Genomic DNA, 27,960 nt, shown 5'->3' on the forward strand with positions numbered 1-27,960 from the left:
TGGCCAGCAGCGGGGCCGGGCCCGCAGCGGGGAGGGCTGGGCGGCGCTCGGACTGTTGGCCGCGGCTCCCTGGCCAGGCCCCGAGTCGCCGAGGGTGGGCCGCGGTGCTGCCGGAAGATGTGTTTCGTGTAGATTAGTGACCCCGAAATACCTGTTTCTTGTGGCACTGGGTATATCCGCACGCGATGCGCAGTTTCTAACGTTAAATGCCTTTCTTACCAGCTGTGCCGAAGGAGGAGCACAGAGAGAGCAGGCTCTGGTCTCCTTGGAACCCTTCTCCAGCAATTGAGACTCCCCAGCTGTCAACCTCCATCAGGTTGCACCCCAATGGCTGTGCTCCGTCCTTCACCCCACACTGCAATGGCAGCGCTACACATCCTCCTACACCTGCTGGGCTGCTGCCCCCGAGGCTCAGGGGCCTCCTCTCCCCATCTTCAGCCACCACCCCTGCTAGTCACCTGCCAGGGCCCTCACAGGCAAGTCTCTCAACAGCAGGACAACGAGCACTGGGCCTCATGCTTGTGGAACAGCACCATGAACGTGTGTTACCAGCCCACTCCAGGAGCAAGACCAGAGGCAGAGAGGAAAGAGGGGCGGCCACTACCCCCACCTCACTGCTTCTGGTACCTGAACTCGTCCTGGGTGAAGAACAGCTCGCACTGGTCAGGCCAGGTCACACTGCAGACAGACCTTCTACCTGGAAGCGCTCGTCCAGCCGTGGTCTCCAGCCTCCTTACCGTGCAATACTCATCTGCTTCATGCCTGGACCTTGAAGTCCACGTTTTCAGCAGTGGGCGGCCTTCTCTGCAGAGCTTTACTTATTTAGTGTGGTTTATCCCTGCACAAAATCCAATGCTACAGTGTGAGTGGACCTTCCATCTGCAGTTTTTTGGAACACATAAAGACCACCTTCTGCAGAACAGCCCATACACATACAACAATCACGTAAGAAACGCCACACGTTTTGTCTGTCGCTCTATATTACCCTTTGATCCAGAGGAATACATGGAGTTTGTGGCAAAAGTGAACTGCAACAGAAGTGCACTAACACCAGCTCTTTTAAGAATCGGTGTCAATAACCGTGCTGCAAAAACCACAGAAGCACCAGTGTCTTGCCAGAAAGAAGCCTGTTACATAGACACCGTGGAGATTCAGAAGCCTGCTCTTCATACCTCTGTTCTGCGGAAGAAAAAGGGGGCATCTTTTTACCTCTTTGTCAAATTGGTAGTGGACTGCAATGTTGGTATATCTATCAAGCCCTTGTGGAGAATCTATCCTGTTCAGGACACAACAACTACTCCAAACTGGACAAACCCCATAAACTCCTCTTTGATGTATGGCGTAGACATGATACGCTTAACTGTTCCCAGTTTTACTTTAGATTATGGGCTGTATCTGTTTTATTTCACTGTTGAGATAACCCCGATTCGGACCACAACAGTCCTCAGGGGCTCGGATAAAGTTTATGTTCAGATTGAGGGCAGTGATCTAGTGGCAAATATTTCAGGAGGCACATTCCGCACAGTGGGTTTTTCTGCTAATTGGACTCTTGATGGCTCTGCATCCTACGATCCTGATTCACAGGACGGACTAAAGGGAATCACATTTACTTGGTACTGCACCAAAGAGCTGTCAGACTATAAACACATGAAAGTCAGCCCGGGAAAAAGATGCCATCCGGCCCAGAGAGATTTGGAATGGTTGACATCCTCAGGTCCAGTTCAAGCAATGCCACCAGAATCCCTCCCAGGAAACACTGTATACTACTTTCGTCTAGCAATTCAAAAGGACAGAAGGAGGAGTTATGCTGACCAAACTGTAGTTGTGCAGCCTGCCCCCCCGCTCCTTCTGGACGTGGCATGCCTCGAAAACTGTGGTAGCACTCTAATTCCAACAGAGAGATTCATCTTGTCTGGAAAATGCCTAAACTGTAGAACAAACAGCCAGCCAGTCTACTACTGGTCCCTCTTTTCAGGAAACTCTACAGAAATTAGCTTTGACTGGTCTTCCAGAACCTCAACGGGGAGGTCTGGGGCTTACCTGTCTATACATGCTCTGACTTTTACAAAGACTGCACTTCGATCCTACATACTTCTGTTAAAAATAACTACCTGGGATGGTAGGTCCTCAATCTACAGACACGCGTTTGAGGTGAATTCTCCGCCTAGGGCTGGAAGGTGTACCATCAACCCACACTGGGGTATAGCCCTTCTGACAAAATTTGTTGTTCAATGCAGTGGATTTTCTGACAGGAATTTACCTCTGACTTATAAAGTGATAGTAGCTTCTGACGTACCCAAAACTACCAAAATAACTTCTGTGGAGGAAAATACATTTGGCACAATTCTGTACTTTGGTTATCAGCCTCAAACTCCTCCATCTTTTCTCCCAGTTGGAGTGCCCTCTCAGAAGTACAGGCTGACACTTTACGTTCAAGTCCGTAATTCTCTTGGGGCATTTACTCAAGTGAATTTATATGTCCGTGTGCAGAACCCAGTTAACCATCAGCTACTAGCTGTTGCGTTTCATGAACTGCTGGCCTCAGTCAGCAGTTTAAGCACACCTTTGCCACCTTATCTCCAAACTGGAGATTCTCTTAGTGTGGGTTATTTGGCTTATCTGGCAGCCTCAGTCTTAAACTACATTAAAGCCACACCAGCTCTTCAGCTCCCTAAGGCTCAGCTTCGGGAAAGCCTGATTAAAACAGCCCTGAATTTTTCAGTTAAGAGCACACTGGAAATCAACCAAGTAGTTGCCTCTCTATACCAGGTCACAGAGGAAGCTGATGAAGTGAAGATTAGATCACAAGACCTTGCCATTAGGAAACTGACAGAAGTAACAGGAGTGCTGAAGATAGAGAGGAATGAGAGCCATTGGTCTGAGGAAGCAGAAATTCAGACCAGCGGAATACTAAGATGCTTGTCCAACATCCTGAGAGCTGCTCTTCTGCGTCGCAGGAACGTCAATGTAAGTGGAGTTAAACAAGTCTTCTCCATCATGGAAAAATTAACAGAAATAGTTTTCCAGGGCAAAGTCCCTGGAGAAAGAGAAACTCTGATGGAAACAAAACACTGGAATATCACTCTGCAGAAAGATGAAACCTGGAACATTTCAAATGCTTTCTCTACCAGAAACACCTGCAGGAATTGCTTTTATCCATCACTGAAAATGGGAAATTATTCAGGATTGCCCCATGATGCTGTGATTTCCACTGCCCTTTTTGAGTTTGATGAGAACCCCTTCCCTTGGTTAGATTATACATCAGAAATCACAACAATGGTCTTGGGCTTCAAAATGGCAGAGACCGAGGCTAATGGGGATCTCGTAGGCATTGTGCCTGAAGAAGCAGAAATTACTATTGCTAGGAAAGATAAGGAATCTTCAACTTTTCAGTTAGCGATGGGACCCGATAAAACACAAGCTTACACAACTGGAGGATTTAGTTTTGAAGTCAACAGAAACACTAAGAGCGTATACATCCAGATCCTGACAAAATTAAAAGTTCCTTTCAAGGTGCTAGTATTCACAGGAGCCAACATCACTCATGCTCATCCCATAGCCTCGTTCACCGCTTTTCACAACATGCCAACAGTCGCAAGTGAAAATGAGACAGCTAGCGCTGACTGTAACATTATGGCTCCCTCCATTATCTGTCTCCCGGAGTCATTGCTGACAGCCACAGCTCAAGGAAGCGGTACCGACACTCATAACATCTCCATTGTCTTGCAGATGCCCTATGTTGTACGGTATCAAACCCAGAGACTGGTGAGCATACACATTTTTAGTGATCAGTGCTTATTTCTGGACGGTGTTGAAAGTCTGTGGAGAGCAGACACATGCAGGCTTGGCTCCTTAACTGACTGGCAGAGAGTACACTGTGTCTGCAATATGAAGCGGCATCGCAGAAGTCTGTCAGTCCACACTGCGTCAAATGCATCCACGTTCAACATCAGGTTCCTGGCAGCCAAAGTAATAGTTACCCCCAACAGAGTAGATTTGGGAAAAATCCTGATAGCAGACTTACCTAAAAACCCAGTGACCCTCTTAACAGTGCTCTTTATTTTTGCTGTCTACATTCTTTTGTTCTTCTGGGCCATGAGAAAAGACAGGGCTGACTCGGACAGCAAAGACAAGGTTATAGTTTTGCCAGACAACGACCCCTTTGATAAAGTGAGCTTTTTGGTCACTTTATACACAGGCAGTCGCTGGGGAGCTGGAACAAAAGCAGACGTCTTTCTTCAGCTCATCGGCCAGAACGGCACAAGTGATGCTCATCGTTTATGGCACCCACATTTTCCATCTTTCCAACAAGGAAGCACTAATTGCTTTCTGTTAACTACTAAGAAAGACTTGGGAGACATTTGTTCCTTCAGGGTCTGGCATAATAACAAGGGCCCATCTCCAAGCTGGTTCTTAAGCAGAGCCAAAGTTGAGAATATGTCCACCAGGAAGACCTGGTTCTTTATGTGCAGGAAGTGGCTTTCTCTTGACAAGGGCGATCACTTACTAGAAAGGACATTTTCTGTCACAAACCCCAAGACACCTCTGCCCAGAACTGACTATTTTTTAATTAATCTTGCCAACAGCCTGACGGAGGGCCATCTGTTGCTCTCCATTTTTGCTGACATTCGCACTGGCACTTTCAGCAGGCTCCAAAGGTTGTCTTCATGTTTAGCAACATTACTCTTAAACTTGCTTGTTAACATTATGTTCTTTAATGCTGATAAGAACAAAGAATCTCCAATACACTTAAGGTATTTCAGATCAATAACAGTAGGAATTGAATGTGCTTTTATTACCGTACCATTGGAATGGATTATAATTGCCTTATTTAAGTATTCCCAGAGGAAGCCTTCTCCTCATGGTGTGGCTCAGGCAGACCCAAAGCTAAGTTCACCCCTCCTCTCTGGAAATCTCAAGAACCAGAAGGAACAATTGCAAAAATTGTACATTTCAGAAATTTCAGCAGAATCGAAGAGTAACATTCCCTTGAAGAACCTTCCTGGTCCCAGCAACTCACAGAGCCCGCCATGTTCCAGAAAGACAAGAAACAAGGGAGCTCCCCAATACTGGAGTAATTGCACAATTTCTGAAAGAGATGCAAATATATTCGAAACAGAGGGGCGGACGGTAACCACGAATTCCCCTCCAATGGCTAAGGCCTGCCAGAGAAGGCCACCACCAAATTCCAATTCTAGTAATCACACAAAAGAAGGGGGCAACATTCAGAAAGAAAGGAAATCACTAGGCATTACCTCCATGTTCCCTTGCAAGAGACTGCACATAGTTTTTTGTTGGTGGTGCATCTATCTCTCATGGGCACTAGTTATAGCTGTCACTGCACTATCATCAATTTTCATTGTGATATATGGTTTGTCTTATGGCTATCAGACTTCACTGGAGTGGCTTTTAGCGTCTGCAATCTCCTTTATTGAGAGCGTGTTTTTCCTTTCAATTCTAAAAATCATTGTTTTCTCAGCTGTGAGTACAGTACGTCCAAAATACTGCCAAGACATCACGTGGTTAACTTGGGAAAAGTATCCTGACATCAAGTTGGCTAAAGAAACAATGAGTGCTGAGGAGATGAGAGAGATGCACTTGAAACTTGCTAAAGCCAGAGGCACCAAGCAGTATAAGCCTTTAGAAGATGATGAAATTGCAAACATGCTGAAAAGGGCAAAAATTAAAGTCAAGGCATTTATTTTCATGAAAGGTTTCACCAGTCACCTTGTCTTTTTAATACTGCTATTAAATTTTGCCTGTTCCGCTGAGAATGCCAAAAGTTTCCACTACAACCGATTCATCCACAACCAGTTCTCTCCACGACTCTCCAGTGTCGATAAGCTGGAACATATCTACGTGTGGGTGAAAGACTGGTTCTTGCTGTTGATCCACAATGACATTCAGCCAACTTTTCTTCCCGAGAGCTGGTCCAAAATCATTGGTTTGCCTAGGATGAGGCAAGTGAGGGCTAAAGGTACCGAGAAAAAATGTTTCCATCCTCACAGCTTTGTAAATAACTTTGTGATCAGTAAGAGCCACTGTCTTCACAAATACGGCAGGGACATCCCAGAGAAAGGTGACTACTCTGGCACTTGGACAAAGGCTGCCAACCAGTCTGATTCCAAGGATGCCAGCAGTTACAGTGGGTTCACTTACCAGAGAAACAGGACTCCGTGGAGGTATTATTCATATGGAGATTTGCACACATACGGACCAGCAGGATACACATTTTACTTTTTCCCCGAGGAAGGAAGACCTAATTCAACGACAAGGCTGGATGCTCTGCAACAGAGCAACTGGCTTGATGAAAAGACATGGGCTGTGATCATTGAACTAACTACATTTAACTCAGATGCGGATCTCTTTAGCACCATCTCAGTCATATTTGAAATGTCTCATCTTGGGGTCATAAACCCAAGTTTGTCGGTGTACTCTTTTGCACTCCCCATTTTGCATCAGCAAACTAAAGCTCAAATGTTTGTGTTTGTAATTGTTCTTGCCTTTCTGTTCATTTACATTGCAGATGAGCTTCACATCATAGGCCAAGAAAAAAAAGATTATCTAAAAAACATTTCCAATATATTCAACTTTGGCTTAAAATCAGTATTCCTCCTTTTTGTTTTTTTTAAGGTCATAAAGTTTAAGGTGGGAGCAGATATAGTGAAGTTTTACTTACTTCACCCAAATGATTTCATTCCTTTTCATGCTGTTTCTCATTTGGATCAGATTTTTAGGATTACTATGGGCCTTTTAGCATTTCTTGTAATTTTGAAAACCCTAAAGTATTCTCTGCTCTTTTATGACATCCGCCTGGCACAAAGATCGATCTTGGCAGCCCTTCCTGCAATCTCCTCGATGGCCCTTGTGGTAGTGGTGTACTTCTTTGTATTCACGACCTTTGGCTACCTTGTGTTTGGGCAGCATGAGTGGAACTACAGTGACATGATTCGCTCAGCTCAGACTGTATTATCTTACTGCATCTCAGCTTTCAGGGATACCACATTTTCATCCAACAGGTTGCTGGGTGGTCTTTTCCTTGCCTCTTTCATGTTGGTGATGATCTGTGTCTTGATCAATCTCTTCCAAGCTGTTATTATGTCTGCCTATGGAGACAGGAAACAACCCGTATATGAAGAACCATCTGATGAAGAACAAGCGGTTACTTTTGTATTGCAAAGGCTCAGAAGGGTATTTTATCTTCTGATCCGTAAAACATCCAGAAAGAGTGAGCCTGATCTTTTTCACAGTGTGCTGTATGGGCAGCCTGAGAAAAGACACCAGCGACATTTAGGGCTCAAGGCCAGAAAAATAAATGGAAAAAAAATGGTTTATCTTGTCGTATGAGCAAGGAAAGATTTTGTATTCAAGACTGCCTTTACTCTGTAATACTTGCAGTTCAAATAAATGCTCATAAATAAATTATTTGCTTTTAAGAATTTTTTAACATTCAACCCCTTACTAGTGATTGTGCTCAGATTTTCTCCAGACTATTTTGCATCAATTTCAGCAGTATTTGGCTGACATGTTGTGGTGGGTTGACCTCGGCTGTGAGGTAAGCCCCTGCTCAGCTGCTCGCTCACTCCCTTCCGAGCAGCATGGGAAGAGAATCGAAGGGCAAAAATGAGGAAAAAACTTGTGGGTCGAGGTAAGGGCAGTTTAAGAAGTGAAGGGGGTGTTTTTGGGTGAAACCCCCAAAACCACAAGTGATGCAAAAGCTGTCACTCACCACCCGCAGATGGATGCCCCAGCCAGTTCCTGAGTAAAAGCTACTTTCAAAAAACTGCCCTTGCTCCAGTTTTCTTGATCTTGCCTTAGACCTCATGGCATTACTACCTCCATGCCAGCACACACGGCAACAGATGCCCGTTTCACAGAGGTGCTGCATAAGGAGTTAGCTCTGCAGTCTGAGCAGGAGTCTTGCCTCTGGCTGAGCACATGCTGATGTAAGAGCAAAAATGCCCTGAGATCCGAAAACACCGATAAATCCTTCCTACTCAGAGCATAAGGAACAAAAAAAAGAGACAGGACTAGTTAGCAGGGTGCGACCTGGCAATTAAAAATACACCTTCACAACACCGCATTGCATTTGTGTGCAGAGGACTTTGTTAACAGCGTCCCTTTGGAAGGCATTAACCGCGGGCTATAAAATCCCGTTATATAGCTGGGGGGTGTGTGGTGTGTGTGTGAAAGCAGACTTCTGTAATGTCAAACTGTACCTGCGCAGTGCTCACTGTGTGCCCTCCTGTAAGGGAAGACTTTCCAAGTCAACTGGGAAGACTTATCAACTTTGTTCGTGGACATGGTGGTATTAGGTCAATGGTTGGACTTGATGATCTCAGACGTCTATTCCAACCTTAGGGTTCTATCGTATCTATGATTATATTTTTATAAAATTATATATTTTTAAAATTAATTTATTATATTTTATAAAATTATTATTATTTTTAAATCCCGCGTGCTGTCGCCACGCAGGGAGTCTATGGGGTGCGCTGCGGCTGATGGGCAGGTGTCGCCCACCGGCCCTCAGTCACTCGCTCCTGGCTGCGCTGGGTGCGGCCAGGCACTGCCTGCCGGTGCCGAAGCCCAAACGCCTTCCCCCCCTCGACCTTCAGCCACTTTCGGGATCGGTGAGGGCCCGGCGGGCCGCCCCCCCCCCCGGCCCGGCCCGGCCCGGCCCGGCCCCTCACCTCCCCGCCAAGCAGCCGAGTGAGGGGGCGTTCGGGACCCCGCGCAGGCGCACAGCGCCACCTGCAGCCGGCGAGCGGCGCAGCCCGCGGCCCCCCGCGGCGCTGGCCCTTTAAGGAGGAGCTGCGCTGGGCCCGGATGCCGCGGCGTCAGCGCGGGAAACCCGGAAGCGGCCTGGTGGCCCCGCCCCCTCGCCGGTCGTCACCCGTGGGTGCTGGCCGCCGCGGCCCCTGGTGGGTGCCAGAAATCGGGGGGCTCCGCGCCGCGGCTGCACCCGGCTGCGGCCTTCCCCCGCCCCGGCCCGCCCCGCCCCGGGGAAGGGGGCCGGGGGCCAGGGGCCAGGGGCCAGGCCCTTTCGGCAGCCGGGCCCCGGTGTGCAGGCTGCGCGGGAAACGCGAGCTGCCGGCGAACGGTTGCCGCTGATAGTTATTATTATTCAAAATAAAAGGAACGAATCTTTAATCTCTCTTCACCAGACTGCGCGTCTGGGATCTGAAAAAGGTTTCTCTTTTCTCCTCCCCAGCCGGGGTCCCTCTCTGGAAGACGGGTGGCGGCAGCCCTGCTTGGGACGGGACGCAGAGCGGCCCACCGGGTGCCGCGGAGGCAGAGCACGGGCCTTCTCCGGCACGGAGGACAGCGAGCAGATGAAGCCTTGCTGCGGAGGTGGGAGAGCGGAGGTCGAACCCCTGCTTTGCTTGGAGTGGGAAAGGTTTAAAACCTGCAAAACCTGCGCTTCTCACCTCCAGAGTGCCCGCCTCGTTAGAGCCTAAGGTAAACTGAGTGGAGGGACCCTCGCCTTCAAACTGCAGAAGCAAATGTGAGAAGAGCCTAGGTCGAGAGAGAGAGTAGCCTGCTGGCCAGGGTGACTGCTTAACGGGAGACACTCATGATTCTGAATCTAGAGTCAAAGCCTGATTCTGATTTTTTTTCTATGCAAAGGTTTTAATATAAAGCATGGTCTTTGTTTAGTAGAGTGGGGTGGCCACAGATTGCTTTTTCTGGGGAACTTTGTGAGTTGAGGTTGGAGCTACAGGATGCAGCCTCGTAAGGGGACCAGGGGGAGGTTTCCAGGGAAGTTCAGAGCTGTTTGAGGGCACTGCTTTTTAACATACGCGAAGAAGGAGCTCTGAGGAGGTTAGGGAACTCGCTTCCTGTCATATGTCGGGCATTTCCATTATGAGATTGCACTTGAACATGGTGGTGTTGGGATCACAGTTTTGGACTCAAGGAACCGTAGAGCCATGGAAACAATCAGGTACTCAGCTCCTCTTGAAAAACGAGAGGGAGGTAGGAAGTCTGCAAGATGTACAAGAGGTGGGGTGCCACAGTTTCTCTCGGAATCTGCTCTGAGAACCCAAATAATATCTCAGTATCTCAGTGATGCTAGAAATGGTCTCTCTGCTTAAGGAGAGAAGTTAATCATGTGGCTTTCCTTCATACTTCTTCCAGACTTGCTTGCTGACCTATTACTTGTCCCTAGGGCGCTTGGGCTGGTGGGAGTCTCTATAAACAGTGCAAAATGCCATCAAAATAAAGCCAGTTGTGCCTTGGGCATGGAGTCATTCAGGTTGGAACTGACCTTTCTGTCTTCCATCTCTGGGCATCTGTGAGTCAAAGAATTGGATTTATGTACTAGTAGTTAGTTATACCAGTACTCACGGGTTTGTGCATTCGTTAATTTTTTTACCAGTTAGGGTTTTTCCCCTGCTGCAGTGTTACCAATATACCACCTTGGAGGGACAGCTAGGAGTATACCATATACTGATTGATTTTGCTTAATTGGTATAGCTTACAAGTTGTATTGCTATGAACCCCTTTTTGTCAGCGTGACTAGTTATAACATGAAAATGTTACACTTCTTTAACTATATACTTAAAATTGAAATTGTGTGTTTTATATAAATGAAATTTAAGACCTTCATGCTTCTGGATCTCATGCCTTAATTTCCCTTGTAAAGGGAGAAGTTTGCCAGGCAAAGTAGCTGTTATAACTAGAGCATTACTTTGTATCTTGTCTCACTTTGTCTTGCCTCAAATAGAGTCAAGACGTGCATCTGTGATCTCTGCAAATATGACAATGTTACATAAGAACAGTGTAGGATCCCCTGCAAGTTTTGCTCTGCACAGACACAGCAATCTGGGGTTGCCTGGAGGTGTTCTGACCAAAGAAGGTTTTTATTTGATGATAATGATAGGAAAATATTTGGATTTCGCTGTTAACCTGACTTGGAATGGAGATTTACTGCCCAGGCTTGTTGAGATGCTAAACTTTCTAGCCTGTACATTGTCTTTGCACCAGCCTGTTTGCTAAAGCAGTGCTTTTACTGGCACAAAACTCAATAAACCAAAAAAGCTGTAAAGAGCCTCAAAACTCCCAATAGATAAGCACAAACCTGACATTTGGATGAAGAAATAAATTAGTTATCTGTGTGATTACAATGGTTTTGGGTTCTTTGTTTTCATTTTTTGCTGTAGGCCAGGATAAAGCAAGGGAGGGTCAGTGAGTGTTTCATTATGTTCCTTGATTCTCAAGTGCCTGGTGAAAGCATTTTTCACCTTTCTGTTTTCGTTTTTACTGGCCAGCTAACACATGAACCATGCTGCCTCCTATAAAGTCTCCTCCTAACTACATAGCATAATAATTTTCCACTAATCCTTCTTCCCCACCTGTTCATTTATTTTGTCAGACCTTTCCTAACAGTGAGTAAAGTTATTACTAACTAACCACACTTAGAGGTATGCATATGTGCAAAAAAGGAAACGTGCATTTAAATCTGTAACAAGCATTACAGCATTCTTAAGTCTTATCTATATATTTATAGCTATAGCCAGTACTTTAAAAAACTCTTAATGTTAGCATATAAACATATAAAATTTCTGTGACGTATAAAATTTCTATCAAGACCCTACCAACTCTGCTGCTTAATTAGCTCTGCTCTGCAGTCTGCACTTTCCTCTTGGACCTCGGTGAAATCTTGGTCAGACCCATCTGTGCTTGCTGAACAGAAGAAGATCTGAAGCCAAAGGAAAGTTACTTAGATCTGTGACACATTGAGGGTCCTGCTAATTCTTACCGGATTTTGAGCTTCTTGGGCAAAAAGACAGAACTGCAAAGATTTTGCATGTCTGCCCTCCTAGCATATGACCCGGTAGGAGCAGTCCACTCTGGTTGTACTGAGTTCTAGGATCTACACATCTCCGTCCATGGTTAAATTTGTCACGTGTGGAAAAATGCAGCTTCCTCCTGTTTTACCTGTGATGAACAGAGCTGTGAATTTGTCCAAAAGAACTTCTGAAACGAAAGAGCATAAGCACACATGCTCTGGAGAACAGGCTGTGCAGACTGTAGAGCATAAACAAAACAAAGGGCCTGGCCGTCTGTGGTAAAATAGTCTCCAGCTGTCTAAGAACGAGTATCATTTCTTTGTATCCTACAGAAAATTATGGAAGTGGTCCTTGTGTATGTGCCTTGACACCTATTTGATGGGCGTTGAAAGAAGTAAGTGCAGCCTTAGTACCTGCGTATCTTTCAGGCAAAGTAATCCGAGTACTGTTGGGGAAGCAGTCTTTCTGAGAGGAGCAAACAGACTAACCTGAAAACATGCTACAAATTCACGGTGTTTGTGCCTGGCTGAATTCACGTTATTTCATATTGCTGCATGGTTAGAAAACAAGAACTTACTGTCTGTGTAAGTCAGGAAGTGTAGAAGCTGCTAGCTGTGACTGAGGGACTAATTTTCGCTGTAAACTGTAACCAAAGGGGCAAAACTGAAATGACCTCTGCGTGAAGGTGTGAAACAAGGCACCTGTTTTGTAAATTCTTGTGACGGAACTCCCAGCAAGTGCCCTGGAAAAGAAAACTTTATAAAGGTTGGGTGATAGTGCACTTTGCCTTATCAGACCTGCTGGAAATAGCTCTTTCTGGTGTTTTCTCATGCTTGCTTATCAGAATAGTCGGGATAACAAACCTTGAGGAACATGTCTTTCAGAGGAAATGGGCATGCCTTTAAGAAGGTGTGTGGGGCCATGTGCATGTATAGTGGGTACAGATCTTTGTTCTCAGGCTTTCTTGAAGCTGACACTCTTTACCCGATACCCCCCACTGCTCCAGTAGTTTTGTGTTTTCTTTTTTGAATGTTTTGGTTTACTTCATTATGCAGTCCTCAACTTGAGCTCAGTCCTAACAAACTGAGAGCCTCAGTCACGTTTTACTGGAAAGAATTCTCTCTCCCAAGTATATTAACATCTCACTAGTTGCAGGGGAAAGTGGGCACTGGCTGTCACAGCAAGGACATTGTCACATGCAGCTCCACATAGTGGTGGCTGAGTATTTCCTTACAGTACCAATTCTGCGTTCTGTAGGGAGATAAATCACTGAAGCTATATTTATTTATTTCAGGATCATGTCAAGTCGCAGTGTCTTATTTCCCAAAACACTGTGTTAGCCTCTCCTCATGTATTTCCACAAAATCTCGATGTTCCTATTTTTAGACTCTGTTGGAAAGTGTTGCACTAAGTTTAGATTGTGCTTAACTAAGCTGATACTTTCAATGGTACATGTGTGGCACTCTGTAACTTTTCTCAAAGGACAACTTAGAAGCAATCATCATCACTTATATATTAAGAGAGCCTTGCCAACTTATTCTTCCCCACTATGGATATTAATCTAACAGAGCTGTAAGAGGGAGCTGTAGTTTGGAAGGGAGACAAAACCAGTTCAGGGCATGGGGTAACTTATGGCTGTAACATGTTTATTTATTGTGGCTATAGCAGAAGGGAGATTTCATGAAATCAGACCTCAGGTCTGTTTTCCCTGTTTTGGCAAGGAATAACTGTAATCTAGAACTGATGTTCACTTCAGCGAACAATTCGGCGTTTGGATCTCCTGTGTTACCTCCTCTGCAGTAAGTCCCTATAACTGTGCTGTGCTGTGAGAAGAGCAACAAGCTGGCATTGCCTGCCTTTAATTTCTAGGGGTTTTACATGTCGAATGTTAGAATGGCATCATGGATGATGACGTGACAAGCTTTGTACTCTGCTTAGGAAAGCCTGTTGTATGAGAGGGAGAAGAAAGAGGAATGAGGGGGATCGAGCACAAACCCATAGATTAATTGGGGGGGGAACAAAAGGAAGAACCAAAGACACTAGTTCTCCCTTCTCTGTCAGGATTGTTGGTTCTGTTACACAGCAAAGAGATGCGCCACTCGCTGTGCCTCTGCAACCGGACATGGAGATGGCCTCTACCGGGCGTGCTTGGGCAGCTTGCTGTTATTCTGTCATTCACTCTTACTGCGTGGTCCATTTATCTGGGCTTTTACGACTGAGTCACTCTGAGCAGCTGAGGTGCTGAAACGAGAATTCCCTGCAGCTAGCAACAGTGATGCTGCCAGTCCCCGCGGCTGCACAGCTCTGATGTGTCCACTAGAGGACAGTGGTATATACGGGTTAATGCCTTGTGGCAGCATTCCTGCGTGAAGCTGTTAAATTCTCACCTAATTTGAGGTTCTTCTTTATTAAATGCTGTCTAATTGAGGGCTGGCTGCCTGCCATATTCAAGTAAGGAGTACTTGGGCTAGATTTTTTTAGATTTTGGTTTCTCAGCTTTGTTAAATCGTGCATCTTGCCAATAGATGCCTTTTTGAGATTAATCTTGTGTTCATAAAGCCTTTTTACCTAAGGAAGGGTTTTGATTTGCTTTTCTGTATTACTCCTCTCTTTCTTCTGACACACCCTGTTCAAACATTTCCTACAACTGTTCAGAAAACATGCTCACTTTCACATTTATGATCAGCTAGGCTGTTTATCCTACTGCCATGGGGAATCCACGTAAGCTGTCATTAAAATAAAAAAGGGCTTTGGGCCTGCTATATGGCCCATACCTAGAGGGAAGCCTGTGTGCTGCAGCGATCTCAGTTCCTTCAGAGCAGAGAGAGCACAGCAATACCAGCACAGTCCCCCCAGCCTGAAGGGAGAAGTTGCTGCAATGAGTGAAGGCTTAATTCAATCAAGTGATCTTTGGGAGAGGTAATAAGGGTAAAAGTTCCAAATGGCTACGCTTGGTGAAATTGTGTTCCTGCGCCAATTCAGGTGAACCTGAGGTAAGTCACCTCAAAGGAAGAGCTGGGAGGCAGCCAACAGGTGACCTAAATGTGCCTTCAGGGCACTAACTTGAAGGAACTGGAGGGAGAGAGTTGTTCACCCGGGGATTAACTAGCAAGTAAGAGGGTTCTGCTGTTTCATCTATTACCTGAGCAATTAGGCAGTGAGTGCATTCCTGGTGCTGAAGTGTATTTAAATTTATATCACACCAGACACTGCAAAATAACTTGGTATTTACCAGGCTATGAAATCGGTGGCTTCTGCCCCTCTAATAGAGAGCACTCCTTCCCATAGAGAATCAAGCTGTGACTATTTTAATAGGTCATCTTCATCAACAGCGGATACTGCAGGAAAATCTTGCAGGTAAAAGAAACAAAGGTTTAATTGGAGAGGATTAAAGGTGTGTCAATGTTGGTTTTATCTGATACCCTTTCAAAGCAAAGTCTATGTCTGCCTGTGGGCAGTTTGTTTCTTGTATAGTTTCTCTAGTTTATCAGTGACTCAGAAATATATGAGTCTCCTGTGGAGTATTAAGAGGGGCTTAACCTATGCATTGTAAGGACTTGTGCTAATGAGGTTTGAAGTGAAGAAAATCAGATTACTTATCTGTGCCACTACTTTGCCACTGACCCTGACAATTTAATGGCGATTTATTATTTCCAGTCTGCCTTCTAGGCCTGTTAGCAGCATGCTCCGAGCAGAACTGCCCTGAAGTTTTTAGGAGGCCCTTGAGAACTGCTCTGAGAGCCATTTCCCCACATCCATATCGTGTAAAAGTCACAGACAGCATGGAGAAACATTCTTGTAGCACTGTCTAACCCATGCCTTTCTTTTACTGCAATTATTTCCTTAGTATGGCATTCAAATCTATGTGCTTTACCTTTCGCCATGACACGTGGGCCAGCCTCACACGTCCTGCAGCATTCTGGGCTTGACTTGGCAGGTTTCTGCTGAGCATGCTAGTTCAGTGTTTGCTTCGTAATCAAGCATGTGTGGGTAGCCGTGTTCATTTCAGAAGAGCTATGCATGTGCTTAAAGTATGTGTGTTTTAAGTACCTTGTGGCTTCCAGCCAGAATGCAAATGCTTGGGCAGAATTCAGTCCTAAACAAGCTGTTCTAAAAGACTTCTTCAGTACATACCAGCCAGCCAGATATTTGATGTGTTACTGGGACATGGTGCTGCTTCAAAAATTTTCAAGGAAGAAAAGGAGAAAAAGCCGGTGGTAGCACTGGTGGTGATTTGAGTCACTTGAGGTCACAAATTTGCCTGTCGTTATTATGAAGGGACTAGTGCCCTAGACTTTTATCTCAAGAAATCCTTCATCCTGTTGTTGATATGCTAGAGGGAAACAAGTTCTTATTCATGCTTCATATGCCTGCTTGGAGGGGAGGCAGACACCTTGTCATAGTTGTCATATCAGGCATCTTGCTAAGGTGGTGTACAGGGCCAAACCAATGAGCTTACTTTGTGCTAAACCAATGTCTGCCTTGCCTGTGGTTTTATCCCAGAATTGCTTCTGTGCGTTCGCTATCTGACATAAAGATACAGTTCTTGTGATTGCATATGAGCTTTTTGGAAGTATTAGAAGCTTTGTGAGAGAGTGCATCTTGGGACTTGTTTGCTTGGTGGTTTAGACTAAAGGTATGAAGCACGTGCATAAACTAAAAGCTTATTACATTTGCCATTACCTTTCTTTCTTCAGAAGGAAAATGGCTTTAGTTTGTTATATAGCAAACTTTACTTCTTAATGGGAACATTCACTTTGAAATCTGTACGTTCATTAACCTCACACCTTGAGTCAGTGACCTTAACTTTCCCAAGTGCTGCTGTGTAGATGAGCTCTCAGGACAAATGATGTTCCCAGTGAAATAAAACTTGGTACAGCTGATAGCAGTGACTTGTAAGCTGGGAGTAAAATGGAAAGCATCGTAAATTCATCTGTGCCTTGCAGGCAGGATCATATGCTTTTCAACTGGCATAGCCAAAAATCTGTTTGTACATAGATGTCATTCCTTCCCAGTGGTAGTCACTGAACAGATTCTGTCCTACATGCCAATGGTCTATAAGAGAGCAGGTGTTCCTGTATCTAACGTACTTCAGCTCTGAACCCAGGGCTGTTATTTTGACTTGGAATCAGGACACATTCATTCCAAAGTCTATGATCCTCACTGCCATAAATACTCTTTTTTTGTTGTTGTTGTTGTTCGTAGTGTTTTGCATTATTTTAAAGTAAAGATCACCATGATAGTCTTCTCTATTTAATTCAAGTGTCTTTTCGTAATCAACCTCTGTGGGGTTAATTATTTCCCATTTTTAAAAAAGTTTGATTACAAAATTTGCATACAATGTTCTGAACTGAATCTCATTCAGATAGGTGGGTGTCTTGGTGTCACTACTGACTGCCTACAGAAAAGGTAAATTTAGGTATGTTTGAGGGACTTACCTGGTAATCCTAAAAGGCAGGGTTCAAAAAGACTTCTTAGTTGAGTTTGTGTATAGTTTGAAGAATCCCAGTTTTGATATACAGGGAGAAATAGGTAGCATGTACATGCCTTGTATCTAACTGAAAAATCTGAAAGCACTTTAGTTAATTAAATTCTTGCAAGCATCCCTGTGAGGTAGGGAAAATATGTGATATCCAAGGGTTACATCACTTTTGAAAAAATGTAGTTGCCTAAGGTATTTCACAAGTTGGATTTATTTATTAAACCAGTATCCAGCCCCATTTGTGTTAAATTTGAAGAATGCCCTGTTCTTCTGAAATGCCAGGAATGGCAGTGGAAGGGCTGGTGGTGAAGGAATGATGGGGTAAGGGAGATTATTCCCAAAATTAAGTTTCAGGATTTAACAGGGTAGGGCTTTCTGAACTGGGTGTCTGTTATGAAGCTCTGTAAGCTCTGAGGATCTTGGGGCTCCCTGCTCTTCTGGAACATTATATGACGAGTTGTCACAACTCTGCTTCACCTTGCCCCTAGTTCACCTTCGCAGCATATGTCCTTAAGGATTCAGTTTCACCACATAGGGTGAGCAGAAATAGCAGCTTACTGTCATTGAAAGAGGGAAATACAGGTCCCTCATCTCAGCCCTCCCTTTCTCCTGGCTGTGCAGTTTTGCCTCTTACCTTGTATGACTGTTAGCAGTTGTTGGGTTCCTCTGCAAGCCAATTTAGTTCCCTAAAACAAGGGAAAAAAGACATTGGAAGAAAAAAAAAAGGTAGCTTTTTTTTTATTTGTTACTACATTATTAACTAGTGTGATGCAGTAAGCGTGAAACCATAGATCAAGGTGTTTGATGTTGGATACCAGCTGCCCACTCTATGTTTTGGGATGTTTCAGATTCCCTCTGGTCCTAGCCTGTAGACTCCATGGCCATTAGTTGGTCATTCTGGCTGGAACGTGTTAGGTGTGCTTCTGGAACACATCCTTCTGTTTATTTTCATCTGAAACTGTCTGATTTGTGTGCTTTAAGACTGCTCTGCGATGCAAACCGAGTGTGGTAAGCAGGGACAGTCAGGCAATTTGTCCCCAAAGAAAACCTCAGAGCTGAGCTAAAACATAAATAGAGACATGGCCTTAGTGAACTGTGAATCAGCTCTGCAGGGGAAGGGTACGGCTGCAAAGCTGAAAGAGTGGGAATGATCTGCTGTCCTTTGGCAGGCTCTGTATCTGCTCAGCTGTGAGCACACACAACCTAACTGCTGAGGTACTGCCCAAATCCAAGTCCCTAGTGCTCACCTTCCTAACAGCTTGATGCCAGCTATGCCTCACTTAGAAAAGCTGACAGGTTTGCAGCAGAAAACTGCATGCCATGAAAAGCATGAGGGCTTTTAGCTAAAAGCTTGAGTTTTCTTGCTAACTGCAAGGTGAATTTGTCTGTTCAAGAAAATGGTGCAGGTGAGCAAAGATAGCCAGTTTGCAAACAAGCAATCACATTTCATTCATGGATTGGTGCAAATTTTAGGCATGCACGTGGTTAACTGTGTTTGATCTGATCATGCACGCATACTGAAATCAGTCCTAAAAGCATACTTGCCACACCATGCTTTTTGAAAAACTCCGGCTGTGACTCAACTAAAGTGGTATTAGTGAAGGGTAAGCTCCCAAGTGTAAGTCAGTGGCCAAGATTTTAAACAAGTCATCTTGTAAGCACCAAAGCTGATGAAGCATGGCTTCCTACATTTTAAATCGTGCGACTGATAACGACACCTTTGTCATGGGTGTCTGAAGTCTTTCAGACCATAGACAATAGCTTTCCTATGTGCAGATTCTCTGATTTATAAAAATATGTGGGTATCCTCCATGAGGATGAAGCAGTCTCCCTCTTCTGCCTATTTTCATAAAAGTTACAGGACCTAAGCTTTTCTAAAGGTGCCTTCTCCTCTGTCCTGTGTGGCTTGAATGGGCCAACACTCTGTCTAGGTGATTACATCAGCCTCATTTCCATAGGAAGCCAGATAAGAACAAGGAGCCAGGGTTAAGGTTCCAAAGCTCTATCTGAAGGTGGACCAGAAGCAAAGAAAAAGATTTAGTAAATCACTGCAACACCTGCCTTTCTGGTACCTGTGTCCTGAGCAGGGTCCCAAACCCTTTCACAGCTCCACTTGCAGTTTGTGGGAGGAGACAGGCATTGCAGAACGGGATTGGGATTCTGCACAGCAGACAGGGAGTCATTTCCTGGGAAGCACTTAGGGAGCGTAGGCCTCGGTTGAGCAAAGGGTTTTCCAGATCACAGCCATGTACTTCATTACCTAAATTCTTTTATGGATCAAGTTCCAAATTGATAGGTGAACTTTATAGTTAGGCTCCCAGGCTGGAATTAAGGCATATATTGCTGTTAAGAAATTAGGAAATTTAACTGGGACGTGGGAAACCAACTTGATTTCGGAGAAGAGGTTTACTAATCAAGGTTTGCAATAATCCATTTTCCATTGGATTTTAATTTGCATAGCCAGATGTCCCACATCAGTTTAATCTTCTTGCAGGCATGCTCCCAGTATTGCATTTGGGAGCTAAAAGGTTTTTGTTTTTCTTGCAGGTAGCCTAAAGATGGATGCTCCCAAAGAAGTTCAGCCTACAGGAGAGTTCACATGTCAGCTGTGTGGCTTAACAGTTCCATACACGTACTATGGGCAGAAGCCACCAAACACACGCTCTATTGTGTAAGTACAGACTTCATTTATGCTATGAGCATTAGAAGCCTTGTACTGTGGAACGACAGGCACTGCATGAACCCAACAACATGCCATATTGCCCCTGAATGTAAAGCTTGGTACTTAAAGTGACCTTCTTTTTCCAAAGGGAAGAAATGTTAAAAATTGTCAGCGTTGATAGCAAAGACAAAAATTAGCTTTCCCATCCTGCTTCAATACCATGCAAAGATTTGTATTTAACATATTTCCTGACCCTACTGTTTGCCTACGCCGTTATTTTCTTACTAGAATACTGTTGACTGTCAGCCTAGTATTTCTGGGAATAGCTCTTTCTTCACAGCTGTGTCAGCTGGGCCACACGTAAACACTGCGTGAATTAAATACATATGATAAAAACACTTTTTAAGAGCTGTTTAACATGACGTGGAGTTTTGAACAGCAATGCTTTTTTGCATGAATTAGACAATCCTTTGGCAGACTGTATGACATTAAAGTGTGTGGAAATTTAGTACATATTTATGTTTTAGGAGACCAAAGCCTTTTCCATCTTCCCCAAACATCCCCCAGTAGGGATAGTTTGACCAGAAACTATGTAGTTACGACTTTGTCTGCAGACGCTAAACTTCCCATAAAACAAAGCACTTAGCTTTAAATGTACGAGTAGCTCTGTTGAGGCCATCCTGGTCAACGAACCCATCAGGCAAACATTGTCAGGAATTCACTGGAACTGGAAGTTAGGCATGTACTCGGCATTTCACTGCTCAGTTTCTTATAAAATGGAAGCAGCTGTTGATCACCTGCTGGACTGTTTTCCTTGGGCAGCTGCATTTTTATCATTCCAAATCCCACACTGCTACTGGTTTTCCCTCTTCTCAGCTGAGCGATCGCCCACCTTTGATCAGGTCCGTTTTTTGTAAAGAGTCTGAATCAAAGCTGAACGTCAATCTTGCCTTTAGTTATCCAAGCTCAGTGTTAACATCTCAGCTTCATTTGGATTGCTGAGATTCAAAAGGCAAAAGAGTAATACTGAAGCATAACACTTCTGTAGATGCATATAAGAAATAGCTTGACACGCTGTCTTCATTGGCTTGCTTTCTGGTCTACTGATGTGTCCAAATGCAATGCTGGAGGAAACCTAGGCCAGACATGAAGGCTTGTACAATGGCCGGGTCTCTGCACCGACGATGGCTACATTAAGACTGTAGATCTTGCAAGGGGAGCTTTGCAAAGGTAATCCGGCCTTTGTACACTAGGAGACCTGTTGACAAGGTGATCCGCCGCGTTAAGACGCTTGATCTTTCCCAACAGTGGAAGGCTTGAGCCATACCATTTTTTGTTTGAGTGGGGAGGAAAGGGGAAAAAGGAATACACTCACAGACGCACACAAATGTGTGTGTGTAGAAAAGGAGAAGGCAGTATGAGTTAACAGAATACCTTCTAAGCATATATTGTACCCCATATTGCTACAGAATGCAAGTTTGATTTAAGTCCAAGAATAAGCCTGCCTTGCAGGGTGCCCTGTGCAGACAGACACCCAACTGACCTGTAATGTTTTTCCTGGAGCTCCCAGGAAGAATAAGGCCTTAGTCTTTCCCAAGCAGGTTGCCACATTATTAATAAATGCAACTCCCTTAATACCCCTCTTTCAAGAGTGGGAACCTTAGCTTTTACAGCAGTGACATGACTAAGAGCAGTAAACCTTTTTATTTTATGCTCACATGCACACAGCTTTGTAAGAGAACTTCTAATTAAAAATTGAAATGGTAACTTGATGAGGTACTGAAGTTGGCCGTGCTAAGCAGTGCCTGTCATAAAATATTTTTTTATCTTGCATTTTTAAGGTAGAACACTGAGAAAATCCTCATAAGATAACATTGAAAGGATCACAAATTGCCCTAATTCTGGAAGATAGATAGAAAGTGCAGTATAGGACTGAATGCAGCCACAGTGTTGATGTTGAAGAGGCAGGGGGCTTCAATAGTGCTACATTGCCTCATGTACAACACCAGTAGAAAGGGCTGATACCTTTTCAACCTCCACAGTTTCCCCATTTCAACTCTCTCCTACTGTGAAATCTACTCTTTAAAGCCTGAAATTATTCTCTTGCAGGCTTTTGGAAGAAAGCTATGTCATGAAGGATCCTTTCACCCCTGACAAGGACAAATTCCTCATCCTTGGGTCTCATTGCAGTTTGTGCAGCAGATCAGTGTGCGTTGGTCCAGTAAGTAACGAGGAAAACAAGCTTCTTCAGTCATTTCGTCTTGTTCCAGTCCTGGTGACCAGTTAGAGAAAGACCAAACAGCCCAAAACCCAAACAGCCCATTTTTAAGGCAAGCTAATTGTATGTTCTTGTGGATTCCTCCGAATAAAGCTCTTTATATTAAATTAAAATGATCAGCAACTTTAAGTGTTCTATGTACAAATGAGCACAGTCCAGCCTCACAAACACGCATGCTCTTTTCCCCTTTCCTAGCACAAGGAAATGCAAGGGAGGTCACATATCACTTCAAGCCCTTTAAGGTTCAGTAGATCATACTATACCAACAGTAGCGTTTTGGTTTTTTTCCATAAAGGGAATATAAATGTCCATGGATTGTTTGGATCCACAGCACAGGGCTGCTATCCTGTTTGCAAAAGCTAATGTAGAAGGGAGCAGGGAGGAGAGTCGTGCAATGCCATGATAACTCTGTAGAAAAATGCATTTGAGTAGCAAATGGTAGGCAACTTTAAAACTGAAATCTGAGTGTGGTCCAGAAAGGTGGTGTGAAATTACAATTGTCTTAATTCCTTCTCCTCAGTGCAGAACTGCCCCCTTTATTCGCTGTGAGTTCAAAGCAAAAATGAAGACAAGTTATTACACAATTAGCAGTGTCCGGTGGCTTCTTTGAGGCAGTGCGAGGAATTGAGAAAAGCCAGGTTCCACTCCTTTCCCTCAGCAAGCCAGTTTTGTGGTTCAAAGAGACTTGAGACCCATGCAGTAATCGGGACTCATGCATGACTCAACCCATGAGGTGACGTCACCCGATTGTTGACACGGACAATGGCATGTATTTGTTATACCAGACCCCATTGCCCTAATAGCAGCCAGATCCTGCCCTTCTCTTTCAAAGTGGTGGTTTGATATCCTAGAGTAATGTGCTTAAATCTAGAGTGCAGCTAGTAGCATGAGCTATTAGCGAGAGCACACCTTGGTCTTAAGTGTCAGCTTCAGCAGTTTTCAAATTCAACCTTTTCAGCCCATTCTGTAATCGCAGTGGTTAGGGGCCAGCGCCAGTGACATGATCCTTACTGCCAGTAGTGGGGGTTTTAAAACAAACAGACCTGCTCAAGACTTTGTGAAGATGTAGAAATCTTTTTTTCATGTTTGATGGCCAATTGTAGTTCTGGTGGGACAAAATAACACCTCTGGCCTCCTCAGAGCATGAGGTGAGAGAATCTGGGCAACTGAGAGAGCTCATATGCCAATGCCAGACAGTTTGTGTGTGGGGACTTGAGGAAATTCTCTTGAGCAATACAAAGGGTCAAATTACACGGACAAAATTTAGAAGGTTGGACAGACACAGCCAAAAGGAAATTGGCACACTTGGACATGTTTAGCTGCTATTCTGACTTGCAGGGAGTCAGCACCCAGGATGGATTTGGTCCACTGTCCTAAGAGGAGTGTGTGATAGCACCTTTTTCCAGATTAGGTTTGTTTCCTATTTCTGAAGTCTCTTCTGTCATTTAAATGAATGAAAATCACCAAAAAGTCAGACTAGAGATTGCAACTGAGAATTTTTTCTTTGTTCCTTTCTGGAACTACCTGAGGACTACATGGGAGTCAGATGAAGTGCCAATGCTCTCTGGTTACATCTTTGATAGCTGGGCTCCAGTTTCCAGAGCCAAGTAGCTCAAGGCAGTTGTGTGGAGACAAAGCTCACATGTGAGCAAGATCTTCCTAGTGGCAATGTCCCTGTCTTGGCTGGTAGTTGACTCACTCCCACACACAGCCAGAGGAAGAGGCAAGTGCTGCTAGTCAGACAGTTTGGGCTTATGAGCTTGATTCCTGCCCTGACATGTCAGGTTTATCCCTCCTTTTTAATAGCGGAGGATTAGCAACTCAGACTAATTTTGGGCAAACTTGAACACATTTAGCTATTCTCATTCCCAAATGAAGTGTCTTGAATTTATGAAGGATTCAACAGATATTTCTGAGTCTGGCAGTTAAATCTGTCAGAAATACAGCGTTTCAGCCTTGTCAGTATTCTTCCACGCTGTGTGCGTTTCTGAATGAAGGTGGTGCTTTTTCTTTTTTAAAAGATTCATTAATTGTTTCAATTAATCTAGGGCATGGCAATGTATAAAGGATATTAGCAGCGAGCTAATAGAAGCCTCTTCTGATCTTTTTTACATTCTTGCCTATTGTGGAAATATGTCAATCATTTACTTCTTGTTATCTGAGTCTTCAAGATTCCCCTGATGATACCACTCAGAGCAAAACTTTGATTGTAAATAATTGAGAATAAATTTCTTACCAAACTGGCCAGGCCAGATAGTGAATCACACATATGACTATGGTTTCAAAATGTGTTTGGCAATAATGCTTAGGTAACATTGAAAGAGATCTGCAGAAATGATAATTCGTGCTTTAAACACCCACACCACAAAGTAGGTAAACACATACTATTCTTTTCATGTAGGGAAAATTAGAAGTCCAGAGAAGTAAAAACTTATCCAAGGCAGTAGAAAAAGCCAAAGTTAGGATAATGTCTCTGTGGATTGGTTTTGGTTCCTGCTTGTACTTGACCCAGGTGGATGTATTTGTTAAACCAGCCCTGCGCGGACTGTTCCCATAATGTTACAACATAAGAATTGAAGCTGGAGAAAATCATGCTGTCTTGGGCCCCTTTGGCAGAGAAGCTGGACCAATTTGATGGAAAGTTTTCAGTGACAGGTTGCTTTAATTTTTACGTTAATTCAAAATAGTACTATTTTTACTAGTTTTATGTTAATTCAAAATAGTACTAGACTAACCTGTGGCAAAATTAAGACTTTTCTGACCTTAGATTTGGCAAAGGGATTGGATTTAATTTGCTAGCTTTTGTATTAGGGAGGCTTAGATACAGATCAGATTTTAGGCTTTTCATGAGACAACCCATGCTAGCTGAATTGTCTTTCCATACAGTTGCTGTGCCAATAAAAGTCCTTAGCAACTGTTCTGTATAATGCTCATAAACTCACCACTTCAAATATTCTCTTAAGTCTCACTCAGCTAATTTACTCCAGTCAGTTTGCGGCATACATCACCCTACTGAACTGATCTTTAGCACGGTGTATTGGTAAGTGCCATTATTTCTGGTCCAACCAGAAATAATTCTAGTGATTATCTGTAATGTCTTAAAGATGTCAAAACCCCACAAAAAAGGAAGATAATAAAAATGCTTTTAAAAGTCCTTAGGAAGGTCGTGCCCTTCTTCCTGTTTCACTTTCAGAAAAGGGGAGAGGAACTTATATAATCTGACCATATTAGTCATCTAAAACATTTCTTTTTTACTGCAACACTTACTAAACATAGGAAAAGAAAAGAGGTGGCTTTTGGAGAACAAAGGAGGAAAGGGAGCAAGTTTCATCCCTTATTGCTCACCTCAGCAGAAGGTGACTAAACACTGACCTTGGACGTGAGTGTATGTAATAAGTGATAAACGTGATACTGCAGCTGCTTTCCACTCAACTTCCAGTCATGTGGGGTCAGTCCTGGACACGGTTGGGCAGAACCCTTCCTTTACATAGAGTTTCCTTTACAAGTGTGGTGAAGGTACTATCCCTGTATATACCACTTTCAGACATGATCTGTGTCAAAACAGAAACAACACTCTGGCAGCATGCTTTGGCAGCTCGGTTTTCCCTGAATTGGACTACTAAGTTTGAAATTGCACTGGCCCCCTGCTGCCTTGATCATGGAAGGGCTGAAACATACTAAAGAATGATCTGATTAAACAGAGAACCCTATCAGGGTAATGGTCAAAGAAGGGCTTCACTATGTGTAGTAATTTGTCAGGCTTTGAAACGACAGCTAGGCTGAGTAATCCCTTGATTGAGAGGGGGACTAAGGGTACGTGGACCCAGTGCCCACATGCGTAGTGGAGCATATTCATGATTTGCGTGAGTCCCGTTGCCCAAAATCAGCAAAAGTTGGCAAATCATTTCAGCTGAAAGAAAGCAAGGTGAGCACCTGTGTATCTGAGGAGCTGTGTCTTCACAGCAGAGTTCCTCATCTGCAGAAGGGCGGAAAGCTTCTCCCCTCCTTTGCCATCACCCAGTGGTGCAGTGTCCGTCACTGTGGAGCCATGAACCTAACCTGGAGGTGGGGGGAGCTCTGTGTCATTTTGCAATACAAACGAGAATACCAGAGCCAACTTAAACTCTAATCTTCCATTTTTAATTGGCAGCTTAAAGTATTAAGGATACCAAGAGACAAAAAACAATAGGCTCTGGAGGTTGTGCAATTGAAATCCAGTTTCAGGGCTTTTCAGAGACCCTGGCCTCACACTAGCTCTGAGTATGAAGGCGCCTGGCAGTCAGTGCGGAAAAGGACAATAGCTGAAGAGAAGTTGTTTCTCAGGCTTGAAAGTCGCACGGAAGCAGGCTGATTGTGATTTTGATGTAATCATCCGCTGAATCTACTGCTGAAATCCAGATAGTGACATGGGAAACAAAAGCAAGAACAGAAACACAGAAGTACCCAAGTCAAGCCTCTAGAGAAAGGCCAGCTGCAAATAACCATGGCAAGAGGAAAATTTTGCTATTTGGGTGAAATGCATGGAATCCATTACTCCCCAAAAGATGTCCTGATCCATCTAGACTGATGTCTTTATTCATGCCTAAATCCCCAAGAATAATCCATCAGCAACACCAGCTCCAGCTTACCCATTAAATCCTATTTGGAATTTAGTGATCAGCACGCCAGGAGAACCATGGACTTCAGTCTCGCTGCAGGGCAAAGGAATAATACATTAATAAGCTTCTCTTCCAGTTGTCCAAACTCTGTACTGCAAATAGATTAAAATATTCCATCGGTTTTGCTTCTTCCTATTCAATAACTAACATCTGGTTAGCGCTAACTGGTTGAAAAGTAATTATGGGGTCTGTAACAGTTGCTAACCAAAACAACTGTGAACAAAACATGTCACCCAGTTAGCGCTAACCAGATGTTAGAATTATTGAATAGGAGAAGCAAAATTGCTGGAATATTTCAACCTAGAAGAATAATTTAATTTAGAAGAAATCTAAATAGAAACGTGGTTTAATGAGACAAGAACTTAAGCAGTTCCATTTTCTGTATCCTGCTAACAATGTTATTTTCTTTACAGGACTGTAGTCTGTTCTACTCCAAAAGATTCTGCCTCCCCTGTGTGAATGAAAACCTAAAGGCCTTTCCTTTGGAAATACAAGAAGATATGGGTAAAAGGAAGCCCCAGCAAAAATCCTTCCCATGTGAAAAAACAGATACAAGAACATAAATGCTGAAGGACCAAGAGAGACAGTTCTTTGGCTGGAGTTTCTCTTCTCTCCTTTTGGGGACTATCATGTTGCTCCTTAGGAAGAAGTGACCTTCATCAGCTCACTACTACGGAACACAGTGACACATTTCCTTACAACGTGAAGCTTGGCTGCAAACATCACCATGATGCAGCGATTGCAGCGCCAGCAGTATGGCCTTAAGGTGTTGGAGAGCCAGAAAGAAAGGCAGACAAGTCAGTTGTCACTACGTGGAACACATGTAGTAAGAAACTAAATAGCATATAGCATAGGAACCGCGTCCAAATTTTCACATTTGTTATTTCAGTGTTTTGTGTTGTTCTTGACATTCCTACAGTGTTATGAAAATCCGAGACAGATTTATCCGGCTTAATTCAGTATACATCCAGGAAAGTCAGTATACACCAATTGTTAACTGACAGTGCTGTCCTGATGAGATTACAGTAGGCAAGGAATCCAAAGCTTTATTTTAAAGTCTAAAATAAAACTGTTATGAGAAAATGTCA

General features: G+C 43.9%; 2 protein-coding genes across 3 annotated transcripts; both read left to right on the forward strand.

Moving 5' to 3' along the window:
• The first annotated feature begins 360 nt into the window (after positions 1-360).
• On the forward strand, positions 361-7,347 carry PKDREJ (polycystin family receptor for egg jelly). The gene has a single exon (XM_086466047.1). The coding sequence runs from the start codon at positions 361-363 to the stop codon at positions 7,345-7,347; it is 6,987 nt and encodes a 2,328-aa protein (XP_086322173.1).
• A 2,134-nt stretch (positions 7,348-9,481) lies between these two features.
• Positions 9,482-27,960, forward strand: CDPF1 (cysteine rich DPF motif domain containing 1). 2 transcript variants are annotated; one of them, XM_086466061.1, is made up of 4 exons: positions 9,482-9,505; positions 19,822-19,945; positions 22,046-22,157; positions 27,286-27,960. In XM_086466061.1, exons 2-4 carry the CDS (start codon positions 19,833-19,835, stop codon positions 27,433-27,435), a joined length of 375 nt encoding a protein of 124 aa, XP_086322187.1. In that variant the 5' UTR covers positions 9,482-9,505; positions 19,822-19,832; the 3' UTR covers positions 27,436-27,960. The 2 variants fall into 2 exon arrangements, with proteins under 2 accessions (XP_086322187.1, XP_009954702.1); XM_009956400.2 differs by lacking the exon at positions 9,482-9,505 and adding an exon at positions 10,280-10,294.

The sequence above is a fragment of the Leptosomus discolor genome, chromosome 1 (genome assembly GCF_034619465.1).
Source record: "Leptosomus discolor isolate bLepDis1 chromosome 1, bLepDis1.hap2, whole genome shotgun sequence".
Classification (NCBI taxonomy): Eukaryota; Metazoa; Chordata; class Aves; order Leptosomiformes; family Leptosomidae; genus Leptosomus; species Leptosomus discolor.